A 26,114-nucleotide genomic window follows, 5' to 3' on the forward strand; every position below is an offset into this window, starting at 1 on the left:
TAGGTGTAGGAAAAAACTTTGCCAAAAATACATAAATTCATGCATAGGGGCATGCCTGGTAGAATGAGCAGGATGCTGTATATGCATATAGGCATGCCAGTCAAGGCTTGCAAAAAGGGAATTCTAATAGGGGTGCACCTATTTGAAGGAATCATGCCTTTACAAAAAATAGAAAAGTTCTTATATTAGCAGCATCAGACTTCATTAACAGACCAGCACTTCATTTCAACTTAGCGGTTGTATCCTCATTGGCAATCAGCAGCAAAATCATTCTTAGTAGAGAAATGACTTCATCCTTCCAGCAGAGTTCTTGCAGCAGGCAGTTATATTTGGCAACTTATAAGTTATAACAGTTAAAATTCAGTCATAGCTGTCATATCAACAGCAGATAAGAATATCTTTTTTTGGGATACGGAACTCCTATTGTCCCTAGGACAGTCGAGGGATGCACAAGCATCCTCTAGCTTTCTTGGGGACAACAGGGAGTCCCCTCACTGTTCCCTATAGGGGGAACATTCTGAGATGCCCCTATTTTGTAGGGATGTCTTGGGGGTGTTCCCCTTACAGTTGATGGTGGCAGGGGGATGTGGGTGAGGGATGAGGATGCATGGAGCAATAGGAGAGGTCTTGTCCCCATCCCCATGTCTTAGGGACGTCTTTGTCCCAAACATGTTGAGATTTTGGAGGGAGAGGTTCCCATGGAACAGTGAAAATTTCCACGCAACAACTACCACGTCATGCTTTTATTACAAAGGTTAGTTGATTTCTAACATACTTCCATTACATATTTGCATAAGAGCAATGGTTTGAGGATTTTTCAGTGGATTGCAAAGGGCAGGTTTTCAAGGTTGTACCACCACCAAAACATCTACTAACTTTGTATCAGTAGCTTTGACGAGTTTCCTGTCATAAAGAGTTTCTACAATAGATTTTTTTTGATTGGCTGCCTAGGGTTTTTGACAGATTTCAGCAAATCTGTTATCATCCAAACATCAATAAACAATGGTTTGCCAATGCTTAGGGTTTATTGTCTAATATTCATCACAAATGTTTGTGTTTCATTCTCCTCATGACCTAGGGTTGCAAAAACTTGACTTGCATAGTTGTTAAAACGGCTAGGGTTTGAGGAATTTTCAGCAAAGAGAAGAAAAAAGATGCTTGATATTTGAGTGCATGCCAAAATGAGGCAAGGCTAAAAAAATTTTGAAACACAAAAGGGACAATTCATTATTGAGAACGTGTCATAACCCTAAATGATAAAAAAAAATGCAAAATCCAAAAAAGTTGATAAAAATCCCAAAGTGTGCATCATTATGTCATTAGGGAAAAAGTTCGGTAAGCGAAAAAAATAGGACATCTTGATCTGAAACATGCTCCATAAAACCTACGAACCAAAAAATGGTAATGGAAAAGCGTCTAATTTGAATCTAGTCGCATGCCATAAGGCAAACTAGGCCAAAAGTTTGGCAAACACCAAAAAAAAGTCCACTTCCTCCTTGTGTATCCACTCATTTGAAGGATGCTCTAAAAGTTCAATGCATAAAAATAGGCCAAAAAGCCCCAGGGCATGTGCTATAATAGTTTTTTGAAATTTGAAAAATCAAAGTGTCTAGAAAGCCCTTTGTTGGTGTTGGAAATAAGCCACACCCGGACCGACGATGGACTGGTCCAAGAGGGGCTAGTAGCTCAGTGGTAGAGCACTCCAGCAGCGTATGGAAGGTCCTAGGTTCGAGTCCTAGCTGGTCCATGTCTCAACATGGTATCAGAGCTAAGGTTGATTCAATTGTGCTCAGACTTTGTGATAGCAACGCTCCTACTTCACATTCTTCACGCCATTTCCAGCATTGAAGATGGTGACCTGTTTAAAGGTCGAAGATAGACTTGACGAAGCTTTGAACTTCACCTCGTGGAAGGTTAGAGTCCTTATTGCACTTGAAGAGAATGATCTACTTCAGTTTGTAGAAGGAAAAGATCAGCCTGAGCCTGAAAATCAAGAAGAGAAACTCCAATTCAAGAGGAATGCAGTCAAAGCCAAGAAGATCTTGATTGACTCCGTGAAGGATCATCTTGTTCCTATCATCTCCAAGATGTCTTCAGCCAAAGATATGTTCAAGACATTGGAAGGCTTGTATGAAATCAACAACATAAGTAGAGCACTTGTATTGAAAGAGCAACTTCACCATGTCAAGATGGCAAAGGGAGAATCAGTCATATCCTTCTTCATGAAGATTGCAGAATTGAGAGATCAGCTTAGCGCCATTGGAGATGAAGTTGTGGACAAGGATCTCGTCATGCTAGCGTTGAATGGCCTTCCTCACTCTTGGGAGCCATTTATCCAAGGCATAAGTGGGAGATCCAAATTTCCCAAATTTGATCGCCTTTGTGCTGATTGTATTCAAGAAGAGTCAAGGTTGATATCAAGAGGAATTGAGCATAATCATTATGATGTGGAAAATCAAGTCCTTGCTACACACACTTCTATGGAAAGAGGCAAAAGAAGAAAGAGAGATAGAGACAGAGGTCCAGATCCTGTTCCGAAAAAGGACTTATCTCACATTCAATGTTTTAGGTGTGCCAAGTATGGCCACATTGCTCGAGAGTGCAAATCTAAGTCTACTCTAGCTTCTTCTGCAGAAGTTGACATAGGGACACCTCTAGAGGAGCCAAGGTCAAATGTCAGCTCAAAAGGGTTCTTATTCTAAAAGGAGGAAATGTCATTTTTCAGCTTTAGAGGGAGCCTGACATTTTTCAGCTTCAAAGGGAGCCTGACATTTTCAACTTCAGAGGGAGCCACGTCATCATGAAGATTTGGTTAATGCATTTTTCACTGTGATGGAGAAAATTGAGGTGAAAGCCCTTGTTTATGAGTTCTTCTCTGTGAGGGAGAAGTTTGAGGTGCAATCCCTTGTTAATGAGTTCTTCTCTGTGAGGGAGAAATTCGAGGTGCAATCCCTTGCTAATGAGTTCTTCTCTGTGAGGAGAAGTAGTTCGAGGTGCAATCCCTTGTTAATGAGTTCTTCTCTGTGAGGGAGAAGTTTGAGGTGCAATCCCTTGTTAATGCATTCTTCTATGCGAGAGAAGTTTGAGGTGAAAGCCCTTGTTCGGCCCTCTGTGAGTAGACATGGTGGTAATGCACTCTTCTCTGGGAGAAGTTTGAGGTGAAAACTCTCTTCCACCCTCTGCGAGTAGGCATGGTGGAACCACCCTTTGTGAGTAGGTATGGTGGATGTCATGATTTAGCACTTGTACTTATTCACCCTCTGGGAGTAGCTATGGTGGACGTCATGTTTAGATGACGACATCACGATTGCATGATGGGCACTTGTGTTCATTTGTTTTCCATCCATGGGTGTAGCCATGATGGACCCACCCTTTGGGAGTAGCCATGGTGGTTGTGTTCATTTTCATTTTCATGGGAGTAGCCATGATGGTTGTCACTATGTGACTCAGTTATTGAGAAGGAATCCTCCCTAGCTAAGAGGGAGTGTTGATGTGTAGCTAGGTCGGATCCTTCTAGGGCCAACCTAGTACATATGATGGCTAAGTGGCATGTCGGCCTTAGCCATAATGATGGCATAATTTTATATGTAAATTCTGTTTGGGTCTAGCCCTAAGTGGGCGGCAAGATATAACTTGTAATTGTAACTTGCTATAAGTATTGGGCAAGACCTAAACCATGTAACTTGTATATCATATATTGGTCTGGCCCCAAAACATATAATTTAAAATTTATAATTCATATTGGGCATGTCCTATTTTGGGTGCCAAAATTGTTATTGTAAATACAAATTGCACAAGGCCGACCTAGTGCAATCTGAGTAGTGTAATTACATATATATACAAGTTACAATCAGCAATCATAATCATCATTCACCTCTGCGAATCTGATACAGCAGCGAATTTGTCTAAGTGTTCCCTTAAGACAGCAAACTCAAGGATAAGGTCAGTGAACTACAATCTTGGGCAGTGAATTCATCTTTACCTCCAGCTAAGTCAGGTGAACTATCATTCAAGGGTGGCGAACCTTGTCTAGAGGTAGCGGACTTTCAACTAGGGCTTGTGTATTCATTCTTAGGGACAGCAAGTCATATCCAGGTCAAGCATTCAGAACATTGAAGTATTTATAACAGAGTATATCTCAGATAAGTCTGCTTAATGTGTGCCCTAATTTGAAGTATGCTTCATGTGTGAAGCAAGATTGTAAATCTGCTGCTGAGTTTAATTAATATTATTTGAGATTTATTGCTAGGTTTTTCATCTCCAAGAGGGAGGTTTTCCTAGGGTACTGTTGTGTTATGTGTGTTTTACTTGTTATTTTCTTCTTACTGTTATCATTCTGATCCTAAATTTAACATTGTATTAGAGCCAGGTCCAGGCTAGGAGCCCCAAGCACACGAGAGGTGTGGCTTAAGGGGGGGTGTTGGTGTTGGAAAAAAGCCACACCCGGACTGACGATGGACTGGTCCAAGAGGGGCCAATAGCTCAGTGGTAGAGCACTCCGACAACATATGGAAGGTCCTAGGTTTGAGTCCTAGCTGGTGTCTCAACACCCTTGGACACATGTTAATAAACATTTTGACAAAAAGGAATTATAAAAACATGAAAAAGGGCCAAGGATGTGAGCACACACATCTAGCAAGGTTTGAAACATTAAAAAAAGCCAAGAAGCCTTAGGGTGCATCTATAGATGTCCAAAATTTCAAAAAATCAAAAAGTGTTTAGAAATCCTTTGGGCATGTGCCAACAAACGTTTTGACCAAAAAAATTATATAAAAACATGGAAAATGGCCAAGGATGTTGGAACATGTGCCTAGCAAGGTCTAGAAGAAGTTTCAAACACCAATTAGACAAATGGGTAATAAGGGATTAACAACATGGTCTTAAAAAAGGATTTCGAGGTATTGCTCATTGTTTGATTGGTATCATAAAGGATATTAATAAGGTCTTCAAAGTGTTTTTTTTAAATTAAATGGTGGGGGATCTATAGGCCTTCCCATCCACAAAGAAAAGTGACTAATATAAAAAAAATTACATGATTGTAAAAACTACCAAAATTAAAACACCAACTCAACGCCAAAAAATCATGATAAGCTACACCTAGGACAACAAAATAAACAATATGTATCACACCCACCTACATCTCTAAAAGGGTCTACACTCCAACCTGCTAAATCCTCCACAACTACCGTGTACTTCTAGCCAAATCTATGTGTGTAGAGCTAGAACATGAAGTGGCAAGATTGGGAAATTTGATCCCATGGAAGTTCTTTGCCTATTCTTTGGCTTGCACTAGCCCAACAAAATGAAGTCTAGGCGTAGTGAAAAAGCTAGATATCGATAAGTAGGAGGTTTTTTCCACAGCAAGTCAAACTATGATATTGCTATCAGGGTTCAACTGTGTAGTTTTTGAGTCAAACTCATTGACCCATGTTTCATGAGTAGTGGTTCACAAGAACCCATCTCTCATGAGAATGAATGGTCCACTTAGCACTCATTGCATCTAGGTGATCCTCACAGGGGTGAAGCATTGGGCCTTCTCGGGAGGTCACCCATCCCAGTACTACTCCAACTCAAGCGCGCTTAACAATAGAGTTCCCTCCAAGGTTAAACCCACTTAGCTTGCAACCCCATTCGCAAAACCTTCAGCAAGTGTTGTGCCTTATGAACCATTCATTGTAGAGCCCCTTTAGCTCTTCAATTGATAAGTAGGAGGTATTATCCACAACAAGTGAAACTATGATATTGCTATCAAGGTTCAACTGTGTAGTTTTTGAGTCAAACTCATTGACCCATGTTTCGTGAGTAGTGGTTCACAAGAACTCATCTCTCATGAGAATGAATGGTCCACTTAGCACTCATTGCATCTAGGTGATGCTCACAGGGGTGAAGCATTGGGCTCTACAATGAATGGTTCATAAGGCACAACACTTGCTGAAGGTTTTGCAAATGGGGTTGCAAGTTAAGTGGGTTTAACCTTGGAGGGAACTTTGTGGTTAAGCGTGCTTGAGTTGGAGTAGTACTGGGATGGATGACCTCCTGAGAAGGCCCAATGCTTCACCCCTGTGAACATCACCTAGATGCAATGAGTGCTAAGTGGATCATTCATTCTCATGAGAGATGTGTTCTTGTGAACCACTACTCATGAAACATGGGTCAATGAGTTTGACTCAAAAACTACATAATTGAACCCTGATAGCAATATCAAAGCTAGATACCTCCAAGTACACCCTTGACAATAGGTATCTATCAAATTTTCTACCACTCAGCTAATGTCCAAACAATAACCCTTGACAATAGATTCTTGTGGACTTTTAGTATTTGTCTCAAAAGAGTTGTTAAGGAACTTTTGTTGTAGGTACAAGTTTCACTCATTGCCAAAGCAACATATAGCATTTTGGTAAGATATTGAGATTTTTATCATTTCCTTCACTCTTCATCTAGGGTGCTTCGAGATTGATGATTCTGATTCTTGTCAAAGAAGATTGTGCAAAGGTGGCCATATTCTAGCTTTGAAACGTCAAGTTGAAAGTGTGTCTTAGGTGGTTAAAGTTTGAATTAGGTTGACATTCTATAATGTCCCCTTTTGGGAGGACCCTAGATTTTGCCCTAGAATCACAAATTTAATTGAAATAAGGAATGTTATATAGTTATCAACATAAACCTTGCTTTAGATTGTGCAACCATGTTAGATAATATTTGAAATATAATTCATAAGATCCTAATCAACAATTATGAGCACTTACATAACAATAATTATCTTATTCTATTTAGATAAATCATCCATGGTTCCATTCCCATAATTAATCATATTTAGGGTTTAGAGAGGAAATCCAAAAGGGTGCCTAGTTACTATTCAGCCCAATTAAGCCCAAGAGGGCACAACGCCTGACCAAGGCAACTCGCCCCTTGGTCCACTAGCGGCAGGAACATCTCATAATGATTCTATCCGTTGGGGTGGACTACTTATTTCGAGAGAACTCGGGTTATAGAGGAAGACTGTTCAGCCCAATTAAGCCCAAGAGCACGCAGCGCCTGACCAAGACAACTTGGCCCTTGGCTCACAAGCAGTAAGAACATCCTGTGATGATTTTATCCCTTGGGGTGGACTACTTAATTCAGGGGAACCTATATCTACCATCTCTCCCTAACACATTTCCTTCCATTCCCGTATGATTGCTTATGGGGATAGACTAAGAAGCATAACAAATTTATTAATATCTGGTAAGGGATGATAAAAGAGTATAGATGTATAAGATAATGTCCACATTGCATATATTAATCATGCATATCAAACATATTCTCATGCATACGACAAAGTGTTGATGTGTTTTTTATGCACATGCGAACACAGAATAAAATACCGAAGTATCTTATCCTCTCTTGAACAAAGTTCCCGACTGTTGAAGATCTCGCTGAAGGATCAGTCAGAGTAACTCCAAGGTTTTGTTATGTAGGATCTCTACGTGTGGATAAGCTCTCTGTGGTATGATGTGGTTTTGCTGGAATCACAAGGGGACTTACACTTGACGACCTAAACGTCTGATTTGCTGGAATCACAGGATTTCACTAGCCTAGACTTTTTGAAAAAAGGGAAAAAAGGATGAGGGGGAGGGAAGGATCTAATTCTGACACTAAGAATGTAGGAACAATGAATGACCTTTGATGAAATTCTAACTAAGTCTTGTTTTGACATCCCAGGACCATCTCCACAAGGTTAGTGCGATCTTCAGAGGAAAGCTTTATGATGTTCAAATCATCACTACAGGCATAGACACCATCAGGCTGATGCATGTCAATGAAGAAGCGACAATTGAAGTTAAGCTTAAGCTGAATGATTCCAATTGACTACACAAGGCAAGTTTGCAATCAACAAACTGCTAGTAGTATGGATATACAAATTTCACCATCAATCAAACACATTTCTTCCACTCATCTAATAACATGAAATCAAATCTAAGAAGTATAGAGACCATGCAAATTGTTGAATCGACCCATAAATTTCACCATTTCTTCAATGAAGTTTTACAAGTCTTTTACAACAACATCTTGGCAACAATCTTTGCCTTCTCTTTCTATTCTACTTTAATTGCTATACTATTAATTGACTATTCACTATTTCTAACTATTCACCTTCTAACTACTGATTAACTATTAGCCTTTACAAATGAGGAGCCAGGGCTTATATAGCGCCCTCAATACAATTCAATGGCTCAGATCAATTTGAGATCAATGGCCGAGATTTTACAATGAAAACCCTAATCAGGGTTTGTTACAACAACTTAATTCTGGCCAATGAAATAATTGCATTATTTAGACACATGTCTTCTCTGGAATATTCGACCAATGGATAACCGGGGTAGGTACATCGAAGTTTGTGCCATCTTTGATGAGTCAGGTACATTGAATCTGGACACGCTGAGGTGGACCAACCTGACTGGAGGAGTGATGACTGAGACGCCACCTTGTTTGACACTTGCAACTTGGTTGATGTTCAATTTGATGATGCTGAGAAGCTAACTTTAATTAACTCTTCTGGAACTGTTTGCTTCTTCAATGAACCCTTGCTTTAACCTCCTTTGTCTTTGATGTGTAGGATGGATGGTGTACCTTTCCTTCAAATGCTGGACTGGAAGAGGTCGTCCCTGATGATGCTGGACCGGAGAAGGCCGTCCTTGTTGATGCTGGGCTGGAGAAGGTCGTCCTTGTTTATGCCGGACTGGAGAAGGTCGTCCTTGTCTTGCCCTGGTCCCCTTTTAACTGCAAGACAAACAAAAAGATGATTAAGGACACATAATAAATTCATTTCAACATAGCATTTTATACCTTAAATCATCAACAAGAAGACATCAAAATTAAGTTTGTTCAAGAGTCTTTCCAGGGACAGGCCCTATAAGAATTTCGCCCTGGACCCTCTGGAAGGGTCAGGAGCGAATTTTGCACTTTTGGACAAATTCCATCATGTCTCTATTCCAAAATACCTTCCAAGGCAAGCATACACTAGTCTTTTCTCCACCAAGGCCTGGGAATCCATTTCTTGATCGTCATTGTGAGCAATTTAGGTGATACTGGGAATTTCGCTCTGGACCCTTTGGAAGGGTCAGGAGCGAATTTTTTGTTTGTAGCTCACTTCTCCATCATTTCAACTTCAAATCGCTTCACAAGGCAAGGAAACACTTCTCTTCTTTCATCCAACCTAAGTAAGTTTAACTTGATTTTGCAAGGCAAAATAGGTGATTGAAGGATTTTCGCCCTGGACCCTTTGGAAGGGTCAGGAGCGATTTTCCTCCTCTGACCTAAAATCATCATTTCTGGAGACAATCATCAACTCAAGGGCAATCACAAGGGCATCTTTTACCTTGGTCTAGGCATAGCTTAGCAAAAATTTGAAAGGAATAGGTAGATTTTGGGATTTTCGCTCTGGACCCTTTGGAAGGGTCAGGAGCGAAAATCTTGTTTTAGGGCTATTTCTCCATCCTTTCAACTTCAAATTACCTCCAAGACTTTAGAACACCTTGGCTCACTCCTCTCTAGGTCATAAAATCAAAATCTTGACTTGATTTGAAAGGAAAAAGGGATGATCTTAAGAATTTCGCTCTGGACCCTTTGGAAGGGTCAGGAGCGAAATTCTCATTTGGCTTCAAAATTTGCATTCTTGGCGACCAAAATCCATTCTAAGGCAATCCAAATGACTTCTCTCACCCTTGTCCAAGTTTAACTTTCCTCAAATTTTGGAAGAAAAGATGGTTTTTAGGATTTTCGCTCTGGATTCTTTGGAAGGGTCAGGAGTGAAAATCACTTTTAGGCTCAATTCCTTCATCTTTCATGGTTTCTAGCAACTTAAAGTCACTCTCAGGGGCAACTTCTCCTTGAATTTACCTTATCCCACACTTGATCTAGCAAAAATTGATAGCAAAGAGAGGTTTTGAGAAAATTTGCTCTGGACCCTTTGGAAGGGTTAGGAGCGAAATTCTCATTCTTGACCAAAAATCATCATTTTTTCAACTTGAAACATCTTTGCAAGGTAGAATTTCATCTTTCATTGCCCTAGGAACAAGGTTTCATGTCCAAGAAAGGTCAAAAAGTAGGCTTATAAGGAATTTCGCTCTGGACCCTTTGGAAGGGTTAGGAGCGAAATTTCCTTTCTTGGCTAAAATCCTTCATTTTCATAACTTCCAAGCATCCCCAAGGATTCCAACATTTCAATTCTTTCCTTCAACATGCCTTGGTCATCAAGATTTGGCCAAACAAGGAAAGAAATGCCTTTTAGAGAGATTTTCGCTCTGGACCCTTTGGAAGGTCAGGAGCAAAAATATTGACTTGGGCTAGATTCTTCATCTTTTCAATTCAAATCATCTTCAAGAGGCAAAGACAAGCTATCTCCCTTCCACTCAATTCATAAAAGACCAAGAACTTGACCTTCTTCAATGCAAAAATAAGAGTTTTTAGGAATTTCGCTCTGGACCCTTTGGAAGGGTCAGGAGCGAAATTTCCTTTTTGGTCCAAAATCCTTCATTTTCAATGCTTTCAAACATTTCAAAGGCAACAAGAATGTCCAACCTTCCTTCCAAGATACCCTGCAAATCAAAATTTAGTCAAACTTAGGAGGAAATGAGCTTCAAGAAGATTTTCGCTCTGGACCCTTTGGAAGGGTCAGGAGTGAAAATCTCATTCCAGACTAGATTGCTCACTTTTCAAACTTCAAACCACCTCATAAGGCAAAATTAGATCATTTTCCACATTAGGAACAAGGTTTCTAGTCCATTCAAGGCAACAAATAAGGTTAATGATGAATTTCGCTTTGGACCCTTTGGAAGGGTCAGGAGCGAAATTCTCTTTTAGGCCAAAACCTTATTCTTCAAAATCAATCAACTCCATCTCCAGGCAAAAACATATCAATTCATCCTCAAACATGCCTTAGAAACCAACACTTAGCCAAAATTGGGAAGGAAATGTGGGCTACAAAGATTTTCGCTCTGGACCCTTTGGAAGGGTCAGGAGCGAAAATCAAGATTTGAGCTTGGTTCTTGACCTTTTGAACTCCAATTTTCTTTGAGAGGCAAACAAAGATCATTCTTCACGCATCCCCATCAAGATCCTGCCTTTAGCCAAGTAAAAATGAGAGCTTTCAAGAATTTTGCTTTGGACCCTTTGGAAGGGTCAGGAGCGAAATTCACATTCTTGGCTAAAATCTTGACCTCATCCACCTTTACTCACCTCCTAAGGTTAGAACATGTCAAGACACCCCCAAACATGCCTAAGGAACTATGAAATTGGTCTTGACAAGTGATAAATTGAGGTGTATAAGGGTTTTCGCTCTGTACCCTTTGGAAGGGTCAGGAGCGAAAATCACAATCTTGGCCAAAATCCCACCTTGGTTCACTCCATTCTCCATCAAACTTGATCAAATCAACTTCCTTCTTTCACTATCAAGATATTCCATCACCCAACTTGGTCTAGGCAAGGTCCAACTGGGTTTTCAGGGCCAAGGAAGGCAAGATAGGGAGATTTCGCTCTGGACCCTTTGGAAGGGTCAGGAGTGAAATTCACCTTTTGAGCCAATTTCTCACATATTTTCTCCTCCTCACACCTTGGACAAACTTCATTAGGCCTCCTTTCCTCATGATCATGCAAATTTCTCCTTTAGGTTGACATATAGCTCCAGTTTTTGTGGAAAATAGGGTTTTACATGAATTTCGCTCTGGACCCTTTGGAAGGGTCAGGAGCGAAATTCACCTTTCTAAGCTCAATTCACCTTCAAACTGGCTTGACTTTGTCCTAGGCTATATCTTTGATTTATTCCTTCCATTCCTTAGCCAAATTTGCTCTACCACTCACTGACTTCCTCGAACTCAAACGGGACACCACCAGCAAAACCAAGCCTAAGGAAGACTTTGAAAAACACCCTTAACTTGGAGCATCAACTGACTCACCCTAGCTCAAGCAGAACCTGCTATCCAGTGATCCTCCTGACAGCACTCACCATGCAAAAGCTAATAGACTAAACCCTAAAAGACCCAGAAAACAAACCCTAGAAAGCAAAAAGCAGGGGTCCCCATTTGCAATGGGGCGATGTGTGAATACGTCACAACACAAAGGAACAAGATGATACTGCCTGCAATAAATAGTAATCTCTGACCTGATTTATGGCCTGATCACTGATATATTATGAATTGCTCCTCTTTATGAGTACCGATACTAATTCAATTGCTTTCCTTGATGCCTTGTCCCCATCATGGTCTTCCCCATTTTATATCTTAATGTCTTCATGAAGAGGGACAACCCTTTGAAAGTTGCTGCTCTTTCAGGAATTGTCATGCCTCTTCACATCCGAACTTTCAATGATGCTTCCACATAACCAATCGCTGCCATAGATTATCCTCCTAATTGCATCTCTTGATGATCCTCCAATTGCTGCTATATGATAAAACCAATTATCGCTACTGTAGTATTAATCACTGTCTAATATATTGTTGTTTCTAAATTTTCTATTAACCGCTGTCCTCCATGTGATTACTTCTGCTCATTGCCATCCTTGCAGTCTGATCGCTCGTTCTTAGTACAGATAATCATGAAGTCCTAGAGTTAAGATGATTTTCTGGGGCATCGATATCTTCCTTATGGTGGGGGCATGACACATTCCCTGACGGTGGCACCTAAGGAATGGTAATCAAGTTTTTGTCAGCTATGATGAGGATGGATTTTGAGGTTTTAGGGTTTCAAGTTTCTTCTAAGAATCTATCATGGTCAAAATGAGGAAGCTGCCTTAGAGTCACTGACAGAAGCCATTCATGCATTAGACTGCCTGTTTTTAGTTGTAGCTACGATTGGAGGATAGCTATTCTTAGATGACCTTCTAGAAGTCTTATCTTAATACGTTATATATTTAGTCAAGGCCCATTTCAAGAGTTCATGTTTTAAATGATGTATTTCAGAACAATTTTGTATTTTGAGCTTGCTTTGATTGCAAGCCAACTATTTTTATTGTAGGAAGTTTAGTATGTCGTTTATTTATTTATAACACAAAAAGCATTGTAAACACTCATAAAAAAGTTTTTTATGACTGAGATGGGGGGAATAGTTATTTTATACCTACTTGCTGCTGAAATTGTTATTCAAATTGATTTGTGTGCTTTTGTGAGTTGAATATAGTGTAATGATTATTGCAGGCTTCATGTTGCAATCTTTGTTGATTTGAGTATTTATAGTTTTGTATGTGGATCTCCAATATTTAACTCTTTGTATCTTTTGCTTGTGTTTAATCTAATTTAAATTCACGTTCTTACTCTTTATAGTCTTCTGATTAAGCTAGAAAATGTAAGCATTTATTAGCTGTTGTAAGTGTTAGCTTTCAAAACAAAAAACTATAAAAATCTCTCATATAATATATTGCATGGAAGTGCTGTTTAGACTTGTGCCCACAGCCAATAACAAAAGACAGGTGTTTGTTTGTATTGAATATTGAAAACCAGCAATTGTTTGGAATCCTAGGGTTTAGATTTTGTTATATGGGAGCTGCCCCTTCTAACTTGAAGAGAGGGATATCCTTACATACTGTTCTATTCTGTGCTGTCTTGAAAGGGACAAATTAAAAAACTACCATAATATATCTTGCAGTTCATGTTCTGGTTCCATTTATTGGGATGCATATTGGTCTTACCAAATAGGAACCCCTTTTTGCATTCTGTGCTTTCCTTCATCTTCACTTACTATATCATTTTTTTGCTGTTTTCTTTTTCCCATTAAATGTTTTAGGATCAAAATATAGATTTTAAAGACATCAAAATCTCAAGATTAGCAACTTGGTTTATCAACAACGTTCACACCTTATACTGATTATTACCCTCTGTCCCCACTGCTGGTTTGACTCTATTACCCCCTTCTTATGAACCCAACTACCCCCTTCTACTTTGCTTGGTGTCTTCAAATCCACTGTGATCTGCACACTCATGCAGTTGATATAACCAAAATATAAACATCAACATAATTCATCAATACGAAGCATATCCCTTAAGATATAGACAAACAGATTATCCCACTTAAGCGTAGTAAAATGAAGATCACATAGCCTTAATCCATAAACAACTATTAATGGGTTTTATGCTCATTTGAGCTCATCAAGGTCAGTCATATATATTCTAGGCATATTAATATTTGACAGTTCTAACTGAGACAAGATTTTAAAATGGTTAGACATGGCCCATCAAGACTCCAATTGACTAGAACAAGGGTATGGAACAGGCTGTATGATTAATCTTTTTCCTTTTATTGATAACAAAGATCAATGAACATTAATCATATAACTGGACGTGGGGAACCATTATAGTTTCGATCTCATCATTCTTGTAATTGGGCATTCATTCAATATATTGGTAAACATTCACAATTGACTAACATTGTACTGTGCAAATCTATTTCCAGCAAGTACATTTTCTTTGTGTACATCTCTACTTTTCTACATTCTATTCAGTTATCTTTGTCAATATTTGTGTATATTTGTGTTCTTCTATATTAGCTTTTATTCACATAGCCTTGCCCAACTTATGAAAGCAATTGTGAAGCCTCAGTTATCTTAGTGAAACGAATCTGTATTTTTCTCTTCATTGTTTCTTCGGGTTTATTTTCCTTCTCTTGTTCTTTCAGACTCCTAATTATTTTCTTCCCCTCAATTTTGGTACCTTGCTTTTCTTAAGTCCATTTATACACTCATTCGCTATATCAGTACAAACATGAATTCTTTTTGTATTACAGGGTTGTACAAGTTTTTTACGAATCACAAAACTGTTTGGGTATACTGCATTTAATGAGGGGAATTCATTTCAGTCGATGCTACTGTAGATTCTTTTGTCGTTGAATCATAATCAGCATGAATAGTGTTCATGCAGGTCTTACAATAGCAGCAATCCAACCTTAACTTTCTATATTTCTGGAATTGTGTTTCATTCCCATATATTTATGGTCATTTCGGTGTTGCTAAATGCAGATTTATCTGGCTATGCCAAATCTATTAAGAATTTGTAAGTTAGTGTGTTTCTGAGTTGCCACTACACACCCGTGACATTACCAACATGACCTATGTCTTGCTAGGTTAATCTCAATTAATGATATCAGATTTCCACAATCCATGATATTATCAAAGCTGAGCTTCTGGTTTAGGTTAATGTCAAATCAAATATGGAAAAAACAGCTCATAGAGAATTTTCCCTTTCCATCTTTATTGGCTAACTGAATTCCTGATTGCAGGTGCTTGAAGAAATAAGGCCATATCTTGTTGGTACTGGAGGTGGGGAGCTGGAATTGGTAAAGATTGATGAACCAATAGTGAAGGTCAGAATTGGTGGCCCAGCAGCTGGAGTTATGACTGTGCGTGTTGCAATCACCCAAAAGTTGCGTGAAAAGATCCCTGCAATTGCAGCAGTCCAATTGCTGTAAACTGGAGACAAGAGCTACTAAATTGTATTTATAAACGTTGTAAACATATATTAACAAATTTTCATTGACTTCCATTGCACTGCGGATATAAATTACAAGTAGAGTGCATATGTTGTTGTCAGCAGCAGTTCATTGGAGAGGTGTTTTTCTTAAATAAGGTTTTGCTTGATGACGTATAGAAAGCTTCTGTGTATTCATCCAAGCTGATTGTGGTGATTTTTTTCCAAGTGGTTTTGCATTTGCTTGAGCTGGTCCTTGTAATTGTTTTGAATCAATATTGCGAGATAAGTTTCGAGCATCTAACTGCCTTGTATTTAAGGGTAAAACTAAAGTATCATGTCAAAGATATCCAGCAGAGGGACTGACCTCCCACCTACCTCTCCCATGCCCATCTGCCCCTAAACTGGCCAATCTTCCAACCCAAGTCAGGAAGAGCTTGAACAGAAACCAAACTCTGATGGTCAGCCCACATTTTCACCTGCATCTGCTCCTAAACCAGCCAATCTTCCAACCCCAAGTCGGACAGATATTGAACAGAAACCAAACTATGCCGATCAGTCCACATCCTCACCTGCTCTATGGACATCATGGTCTCCTCAATGAACACAGATTTCAGCAAATAGTTTCAAATGATGCAAGTATGATCGTGCAAAAAAAGCTATAGCAATTTCTTTAGTATGATGCACAAACTGTAGTCACCAGGCCAATTTTTCCCACTAAAAAGGATAATAGCTGTTATCTCAAATGGAATTCCTACCAAAATCTCTTTCACCATAGAGGAAATAGACAACAGGTATTAGGAAGGAAAAAGCCTCATGCAGATATATGGGTGCTTTTCTTGGAACCAAAACTCTCTGAATATGGTACAAAATAACAGAAAACCCATTGAATTTGTAGATATCCTCATGATGGCTATTGTATTACAGTATTCTTTTCTAAAGCTTGAAACTCAAAAGAGTTCAATCCATTCGAAAAGTTTTGTTGTTTCTGGACAAAGCTGGTCACTAGCTTGCAACTAGATGTAAGAGTTGTCCACCATCATCCCAATATGGGTTCTGTTGGTACTCGTAAACGTTGCTCCACTTTCTAGAACCAAGTCTCACTGACAAAGTCAGTGTTGTTGTCATGCAAGTGAAATTAACTCGTTAAATAGACTGCGGAGTGTTGATGGCCTACTCTATTAGAGTGGGTTAGATCTCCTATGTTCGAGCTCAACCTAGATTTGTGAGGGTATTACTAGGGGTATACCTTAATAGGTATTAAACTCACATAAAATATACAAATAATAAACAATTACAACCAAATTCAACTTGATGTTTTAATCCCAAAGACTGTCATTGGACTAAGAAGCACTAGTAGTCATGAACCCTATACAGCTGATATGATTGTGCATACATAACCAACGCGAAATAGATTCGTTAATTGTTCTCTAAAGATAAATCCCTGGTTGTGATACAAGTTTATTAACACACAAAACTACTCCTAAACTACTGATTTGTGTTTTTGATTTTAAAAGATTTGAGATTTGCCAAGTGGGCAAAGAGATCTGTGCCTCATTGGACTGTAGTCACAGATAGCAAGAAAGAAAACCATGGAGGAAGCGTAAAAGAAATGATCCAGGAATACATGCCATCAAAGCACGAGCATTAAATAGAGAGCATAATTAGTAATTCACATTAAACTGCATACATCCATTTGAAACATGCAAAAGGCCATTACGAAGATGGCAATATTTGGAACATTGTTACGTTCACCAATTTTGTTACAATCATACCAGCGAATGTGGGAAGAGAGAACCTTTACAACCATCAAAGACTTCCTAGAGAAATACAAACAATGATGTAGACATTCTTTGCACAATGCCTATGCATCCATCTTATTACTTTACATGATTTAGGAATCCATAGTCATCTTGCAACTAGATAAAGTGTAAGTTGAAACCCTAAAGGAAACTCTCCACTTGCATAGCTTCCAACAACCACCAAAAGAACAACCTCCTCAAAATGATTTTTCACAACATAAGGCATGCTTGCCAAGGAAGGTGCTGCTGGTGATGTGTTGCTGCCCCGCACTCAAATATGGTGCAGCGGAGTTTCCCCTAATGAGGATTCAAACCTCATGGATCAATCATCCCCACCTATTCATCTGAAAATGAATTAATAGAACGGGGTAGGGGTAGCCCTTTGGCACAAAAACTTAAATGACAACAATATAGTACTACCTAGATCCACAACTAAGGTAGAAAACACATCCAAAAGGACACCCCAGATCAAAGGGAATCCAACAACAATCAAATTAGGCCATCCAACATATATTTTAGTAGTTGGGGGGATAGGCACCATTCATGTGAGTAGGCACAATGGGTTCGTGGTTAAAAACATCATTTGATTGCCAATATACCTCAAAAAAACCAAAAAGCAAAAATTGGCAAGAACTGGAAATTGGCATTAAAATCATTGGACCCTCAACAAAAGGAGTTGTCAGAGGTCAGGCCATCAATCAAACTCATAACCGTGTGCCAAAATAGGTCAAGAAAATAGGTAAAGACAATTGAAATTTTGCCAAAGCACTTCACCATTAGGTTGTCGGGCATTGACCCTAAGGTTCACCTTCACTCGCATGCCTAGGAGGTAGAGGAACAAAAGAGACTATGAAGTCTCCCCAAGAGCTTACCTACTGTGCTTCAACCTTTGGGCTTGCCTCATATCAACAAATATCGAGCTTGAAAGAACACATTTATCATCGATGCGCTAATAGCCAAAACCACGTTGAACATTAGGCATGGGTCATGCGCCTTGACACATGCCAAAGAAGAATTTAGGAAGATGGAAAGAAACCCGACACTAAAAACACTTGGATGATTTTATGAGAAATTCACATCGACGATAAAAAAGGAAGATGGGATCCGATTGGGGTTCCCATGGTTCCAAGAGCCATAGGAAGCCCCATCACAATACTCTATTCCAAATTTCACCATCTCAAAATTGGTGATCAAGCACATATTAGGAACCAGGTTCCAGGTCGAAGGTTCCAATGGTTTCTAGAACCAACGAAAGCTCCAACCATAAATTGCTCAAAACAACTCCAAATTTTGTCAAACTTGAAACACAAATACCCATTTAGCTCTTTTACAAGGTGTAGAGCAAAAGCAAATGCCATGCTTAGCCATTTTTTGGATTTTTGAGTTTTGATGAATTAACTAAGAGAAAGGGAAGGAAATACATAACCAGAGGTAGATTCCTATAGGATGACACATGTAGACTATCACATATCAATTATTAATGAATAATCACACTGCACATGGAAACAAGGGATGGGAACTAGAGCAAAAAGGGGGAACACAAATTTTAGCTCCAATAGTGGCTCTGGTTGGGGGCATGTGTCTCTTGTAGACACAATAAGAATTCAAATCTCTAGCAAAACTAAGAGGGAATAACAAAAGAACAAGATTGATTCACAGGAAACAACAAACATATGTACATAGTGAGATCATGACCAACTAAGCAGGACGACGCATAACCAAAAAAGGTATGGATGCGATACAATTTTAACATAAGTCGGGCTTGCAAAGGATGGATGAAATCATTTACCTTTGTCAAACGCCATCTTGTCGAAGGAATTGATTTCCCTCATCCTACAATTGTCTCCTTTAACCAGCTACAACAATTGCAACCTTCTCCAATCAAGCACAACCTTGTGACTACCATTGAATAAGTGAAAGCTTGCTCCACCATTGACCTTGCCAATGCATGACAACCACACTAGTATTGTGTTCATTTTTATAGCAGTTGGGAGCAACAAATGAAAACTTAGATCGACACCAACAAAAACTACAATATCCTCATATTTGTTGACCTTCATAGGTGAATTGAGGCAAAAGGAAAATACTTCAAATTCACAGTGCACAATTTTTTTTTTTTAAAAGCCACCTCATCATGTTGACCTATAGAAGAGAACTCGTCTTTTGAGAGCTCAAACTAAAATAATTATGTTTAGGGATAAAAGAAACTTGAGTAGCAGGTTGATTACTAGCCTAGAAAACAGGGTGTTGCCAAACAACTACATTAATTTGTTGTCATTATGAGCTAATATGATAAACAATTTGACACTAAAGCTAGTATTAATGACATTGTTTAAAATGCCTTCCCAAAATCCACTTACAAATCCCAACACCTAATAGGAAACAACTAGATGGATTAAACACTATCATTGAATTACATAAAAGTACTTTGAATAGTGAACATAAAGGAGAATGAGAACATGTTTGAAACAAGAAGAATGTTGCTCTTGTATGCCAGGAGTAATAAATGACACTTAAAGAAACTTTGCCCAACTTACTCCCTTCACACCCAAGAGGTAAGAACCTAGTATATTGTATCCAAACAACAATCTCAAGCTATATTAGATGAGAAACTAAGCCATTGGGAGTCTATAACTTGTTCTTCATGATAGCAAAGAATGGATGGATCTAAAATGATTATAATAACCAAACATTAGTAGGGAACCTTCTCCAAAACTAGTTGTAGCTTCACACATGTTCAACAACACTAACACCATCAAGTGGCATGGAAAAAAGGCAACTAACTAGTTTGAGAGGTAGAAGCTCAAGCAATTGGCTTTACAAGTCCAATCAATAATAAAGACCTTTGACAACAATCTCCAAACATGCATAACACATCTCCCAAATGATCACCAAACACTAAGCATAACCTAACATTGTTGTTCAACCTTAAAAATGATGGCAAATGATTACTTTCAGGTTTGCTACACATTTTCAAGAAAACCCAACAATGTCCATGGTGTTGAAAATAAGGTGACCAACTCACATAAAATCATTTCTCCTTCAAAACATGCTTGCACAACCTAAAATCTATTGCAAACGATACCAAGGAGCTAGGTGTCACTTTTTGAAGAAGAATGAATGTCTTTGGAAATCCTCATGCCATGCATAACCTTGCCTTGTACAGTTTGTTGTACCTGCATGATCTCCATAGGAAATTATATTTGTGGGTTATTACTTGGAATTTAGTCTCAAATAGGTTGCCCAACATAGAAAATACTTTCATAAAGATCCAAAGCCATAAACCTCAACCTCACAACAAGACGACCAGTAACTGAAAACTCCAAAAAAACCCTTCAAAACACAACCAAAAACTCTACAATAGTCACCAAATATAAATGGTAACATCTGTAATTAAAAAACTTTGAATATCTTTTTTTTTTTAAATCTCAAATTGCAAAAATTGTGAAAACAACAAGATTTCCATGTGAAACTAGTCGAACCAGCTAGGGACCATCTCTTAGATCCAAATTTAGTGCTTTGGTGAAGGTTTTCATCTTAAATCAATCCTTGGAAGAACTCTCTAGTTCAATCGATCAACATCCGATTCTATGCACTTTTCTTTAAAATCAAAATGAGAGCCCAATACCTCCTTTTATAGAGTTGGAGAGAAAAATACCAATTTCAAATTTCAAATAATCCATTTTCCCCCAAAGGCACATTTTAAATTATAAAAATGGTTTAATGTGCAAGTACCCCTTCCCTAGGTGTCCACTCGAGGGGACATAACTTTATAAAATAACCGCTAAAGTAATATAATATAACATTAACACTAGAACTTTAGCGTAAATATTTAAATACTCACATCCGTGTTGTAGAAAGCAGTGTCGAAGCTTTGGAAATCCAAATTGATCATGCCATGAAAATACTGAGGCAATGGTACGATGACCTGTGACAATCCAAAGGCCTACTAAATATAGATGTGCTCTCCAATAACTTCAGAGAACACACCAAGAGTACAAAACCACTCTTGAAAACGTCACTACAATCCAAAACACCAATTGGGCTAAAATCCAACATCAACAACCAAGAAAATCTGAACCAATACACTCCAATTAGTTTGGAGTTCTCCCTAACTAGCCTGAAAGCTTACAAGAAAACTAAAAAAACTAGCCAAAAGCTAACAGAACAATATTGCAAAAAACTGGGGACATTATACTCCTCCCTCCACATAATTGTTTGCCCTTAATCCATTGCCACTCACAATCATTCAATCAATATTGAATCATCAATGAGATTCTTGAATCCCAAACCAACCTAGGAATATGTAACTCCTCATAACTGAAACATTGTACTATCATTTACCTATAAATGAAACCTCCTACCAAAAAGCAACCCCTACAAGATTTCAATCAACTCCTTAAAAATTTGGCCTTCACTATCTTGATTCCTTAACACCATTAGGGAAGATTCAAGAAGATTGTTGTTAACCTCCTTATTTTTAACTTCTAACACTCCAATGTGATGGATGTAATTGAAAGGTAACCTACTCTACTAGCTATAAACATTGAAAATCATCTAGATGCCTATGAACAACATTTTTACTATTTTTTCTTTTAAATTAATTAAATAATCTTATTATTTGATTAAGCTAACAGTATTCATCTAAATCATTTTCAAAAACCAATTTTCCCTTTCATCACAAGTTATTTAATTAATTATTTCTTGCACACAAATAATTCTTATTCTTTAATTATTTTAATTTTTTTCTTCCACTTTCCCATATTTGAATAATTATTTTAATTATTTAATTAGCTAACTAAGTCTTCTATAATTAAATGAAATCTTTAATTTATTTAATTATTTATGTCGATCTCTTTGAGTAGTAAGTGGTTAACTATGAGATGAAAGCTAAGAATGGTGAGCAAAGGTATCTGGTGCATGTGCAAATTTGTGGGCTAGGGAAAACCCTAGCCACAATTTTCTTCATTCTTATATGCTAATTGTAGGCTTTTTTTTTTTTTGGGGGGGGGGGGGGGGGAGGGGGAGTCGAGGAGGGGGGATTGTTCGGTGTGGAGGGTATTGGGGGGTATGAAAAGCATTGGGGGTCTGCGATATTCCTTTTCTGGAGTCGATGGGAGGCGTTTTTTAATCTCTGTTTTTTGGGTGGCTTCTTCTGTGTAATCCCTATTTGGGTCTCTCTCTCTCTTTGCTTTGTGCAGTTCCTTTTTCTCTTTCGATTGTGGGTTGATTCGGCCTTGAGTTTTGTTGAGCAATGACTCCTAGCCTAGTTTTGGTTGCTGGGCTTTAGGCCTTGATTTTTCGATGGAGGGATATGGTATATCCTCGATTTTGGTGGCTTCTAGAGCTATGGACATCTCAGATCCATCTCCATCCCTACATGCAAATGCCATGGCATATTTAAACAAATCTATAGCTAATGAGAGTTTTTCGCCTGTGAAGGGCTTTCCTAGAATCAAGAAAGTGAATAGTTTCTTGGAGAGATGTCAAGATCATCTAGTCCTGGTGGTTCAACTAAAGACAGTCTCTAAGGATGTTACTTATTTGAGTAATCATGCTTTAATCTACAAATTTATGGGGCTTTGTCTCTCTTTTCCAACTTTAGAATCTTGAGCTCGACAGAGTTGGGATCCTCATGGTGAAATGGGGATAATGATGGCTGCTAATAATTATTTTCTGGTTTCTTTTTAAAGCGTGGCAAACATAAATAAGGCTTTCGAAGGTGGTCCATATTTCTATAATCAGGTGGGGCTTTTCAGCAAACCCTGGTACATGGGATTCAACTCTGTTGAGGAGCTCCCCTTGAGGATCTCGATCTAGGTTCATCTCCCTAGGCTTTCGCTAGAGTTCTGGAGGAGTCGCATCTTGCATTCAATTGCTCTTCTACTTGGCAAGCCAGTTGGTTATGCTCAACAAACTCAAGACAAAAAGGTAATCTCTTATGCTCAAATTTGTGTTGAAATAGATTTTAAAAACTCATTGCTAGTTTATGTAGAAATATGCCTTGGATCCTCTTCTTGGATTCAATAACTCAATTATGAAATGCTCCCGTTCAGATGTCATATCTATCATGAGTATGGGCACTTACAAAGGAATGTTGGAGTAATTTTAGGACAATCGTCTAATTATTTATTAATTAGGTCTTTTAATTGTTTTTTCACTTAAGCTAAACTTAGGTGCTTTTTATTATCTAGAGTTTGCTTGATCTCTTTTGTGTGATAAGTATTTTGCTTGTAGATGATTCTTGTTTCTTGTGGTTGATCATCAACTTCTACATGGTATTAGAGCTTTTCTATCAAGTTCCTATTTGCATGCTGGAGGGATTCAACTTAGGGTAATTTTTTTGTGCATCACGAAGCAAAATGAGCATCACCATCATGTCTGTAACATTGAAAAACCCTAATATTGACTATCGTTTATCAAAATCCAAGCAGTTGAAAAATCGGGTCAAACTGGCTGAGGACATGAAAATCGAGGCAAAATCTGGGAGTAGCTAAAATTTGGGCACTTTGGAATTGAAAAACCCTAAAATCGCCTGTCAACTTGTCAAAATTAGAGATCGTGGAATTATTTGCAAATTTTTTTAGGAAGTTTCCATTTTAAGAAAGTTTTCGTTTGTTGAAAGTTTTCATTTTCATAAAGTTTCTATTTCAAAAACTCTCAATTTTTGAAAACTTTCAATTTTTGGAAAGTTCCTATTTTTGAAAAATTTCTATTTTTAGAAAGTTTCTTTTTTTGTAAATTTTTCATTTTTGGAAACTTTTTATCAAAAAGTAGTTATTTTTAGAAATTTTTCATTTTTGGGAACCCTTCAACCCTTCCACATCCTAATTGACATGCAGTTGGTTTTTTGCCCATAACTTCATCATATGGAGTCAAAATTTGGCAAACAAGATATTGTCAGAAAGCTGATTCCAGCATCGATCTAATTCTATAAGTGGTTTGATCAGATTCTACACCAATTTTTTGTAGGAAGCCTTCAAATTCAGCCTTCATTTTTTCACTTTTGAGGCAATACCTTGAGCAAACAGACTCTATTTCTTGACTTTCGCACATCATCAAAAAGCTCTCAAAGTCCTTTATGTAGATCTGCAATCATTTTTTTAAGAACATTCCCCAATTACTTAGTGATTTCAATTTTTTTCATCTCACTTTTGTGATTTCTCAGCTTATACAAGTACAAAAGGGTTCATTTTTCTTGTTGTCAGGAAGGGGGGGAGCTAGAATCATCATCTTTTAGATTCGTCTATTTCTCTAACCCTAGCCTATTGACAGATCCTTCTATTGAGAAACTCATCCCTCATAATTATCATAGCTGGAAGACTACAATGGCTAGATTTCTTCGGTTTAAGGGTTTCTGGTCTTATTTATATCAAACCCAACCCAACTTGACTAGTGATTTTGAGATCATTCAACGTAGGTACAATATGGATCAGGATATGCATTTGATTGTCCTACATGTTTTAGACAATCTCCAATTCCATATTGATTCCTGCACCAATCCTAGGGCTACGTGGTTCAAATTTGAGCAAATTTTGGGGGGTATTAATGAGTTTCATGTACTTCAGCTTGAGATAGATTTAATATCATGGACACCTGATTCATTTCCTTCCATTAAGGACTTTTTGGAGAAGTTCAAATCCATCATATCACAATTATAGGGTTGTTGCAAGAAGAAGACTGATAAGAAGTGCATCTTCCTGATTCTATCCAAGATTCTAGGCAAATTTTAGTTTCATCATTCTATTCCACCATGGATGCTTTGGGTATCACATTCACTATGCCTTCATTTGAGATGTTTTGTGAGCACTTGAAATGGGAGAAGGCCAAGCTATCATAGCTTGATTCATTTTTTGTTCCAAATCTCAGGCCTTGGTTGTCCAAAATCCTACATCTACAAAAAATAGAAGAAGCAGAAGAACAAGGGTACACAATCTACTCCTCTAGCTTTAGAGTCACATGGACATGATTCATATTCCTCCACCTCTTCCAAGAGATCTTTATTGAGGAAGGACAAGCCTAAGTGTGCTTCTTGCATGAAGCTAGGACATGATGAGCATCGATGTTATGGAAAGCCAATTGATGAGCCAGACTTCTTTGAAAGAATAATGTTCAACCACTTTCATCTAGTGCATCCTCTTCCACCACTTCAAGACCTAAACATTCTAGGTCTCCATCTATGACACGTGGTGAAGACAAGATGAAAGGCCATGCTCTCTTTGAATTGACACCATGTGGCTTCTTGATTTAGGAGCTTCACATCGTATGGAATCATCAAAGGGTATGTTCTCTTCTTTTGAGCATCATTCATTTCCACATATATTGATGGGTAATAAAACTTACATGAGTGTTAATGGGAGTGGTTTTATTGAGGTTGATGGTGGGCAGCATATTTAAAAATGTTCTTTGTGTCCCTGCATTATCTTCCAACCTTATTTTCATCTTCCTGATTAATCATAGTGGTACAAACAAGACAATTGAGTTCACCCATGATTCAGTGCTCATCAGAGATCTTCATAGTAGAGAGCTTATTGCAGTTGGCAATGTTGAATTGTGCAACACGGTTGTATGAGTTCTCTCATTTTTCTCCCATTGAGCATGCATCTAGTCCTATCTCTCATACATAGAAAGTGAATAAGAAATCTCAGGATAGGTTTGGTGACTTGAACCTATGTGTGTTTCAATCATTCATAGTGGTTCCTGAGACTTGTTTTGATCCACCTCCACCTCCTGCTTTTTTAGATCAATTTAGTTCAACAGGTTGATATTTCCCTTCCAATTTCAACATAGTGGGATGAGTACTTATCAGATATTGCAACATTGTTTGGATACATCACACACTCTATACATTGAGGACATGATTGGGGATATTCCATTCCTCCTT

General features: G+C 38.2%; 1 protein-coding gene across 1 annotated transcript in view; it reads left to right on the forward strand.

The window, feature by feature from the left end:
• LOC131026974 (nifU-like protein 2, chloroplastic) overlaps window positions 1-15,611 on the forward strand; it is a 78,104-nt gene extending 62,493 nt beyond the window's left edge. The window contains exon 4 of the mRNA XM_057956972.2: window positions 15,241-15,611. Within this exon, the coding sequence (XP_057812955.1) occupies window positions 15,241-15,429 (189 nt within the window). The 3' untranslated portion in view covers window positions 15,430-15,611. The remainder of the gene's footprint in view (window positions 1-15,240) is intronic.
• The last annotated feature ends 10,503 nt before the right edge of the window (window positions 15,612-26,114 follow it).

Source organism: Cryptomeria japonica, chromosome 2, assembly GCF_030272615.1.
Source record: "Cryptomeria japonica chromosome 2, Sugi_1.0, whole genome shotgun sequence".
Lineage (NCBI taxonomy): Eukaryota > Viridiplantae > Streptophyta > Pinopsida > Cupressales > Cupressaceae > Cryptomeria > Cryptomeria japonica.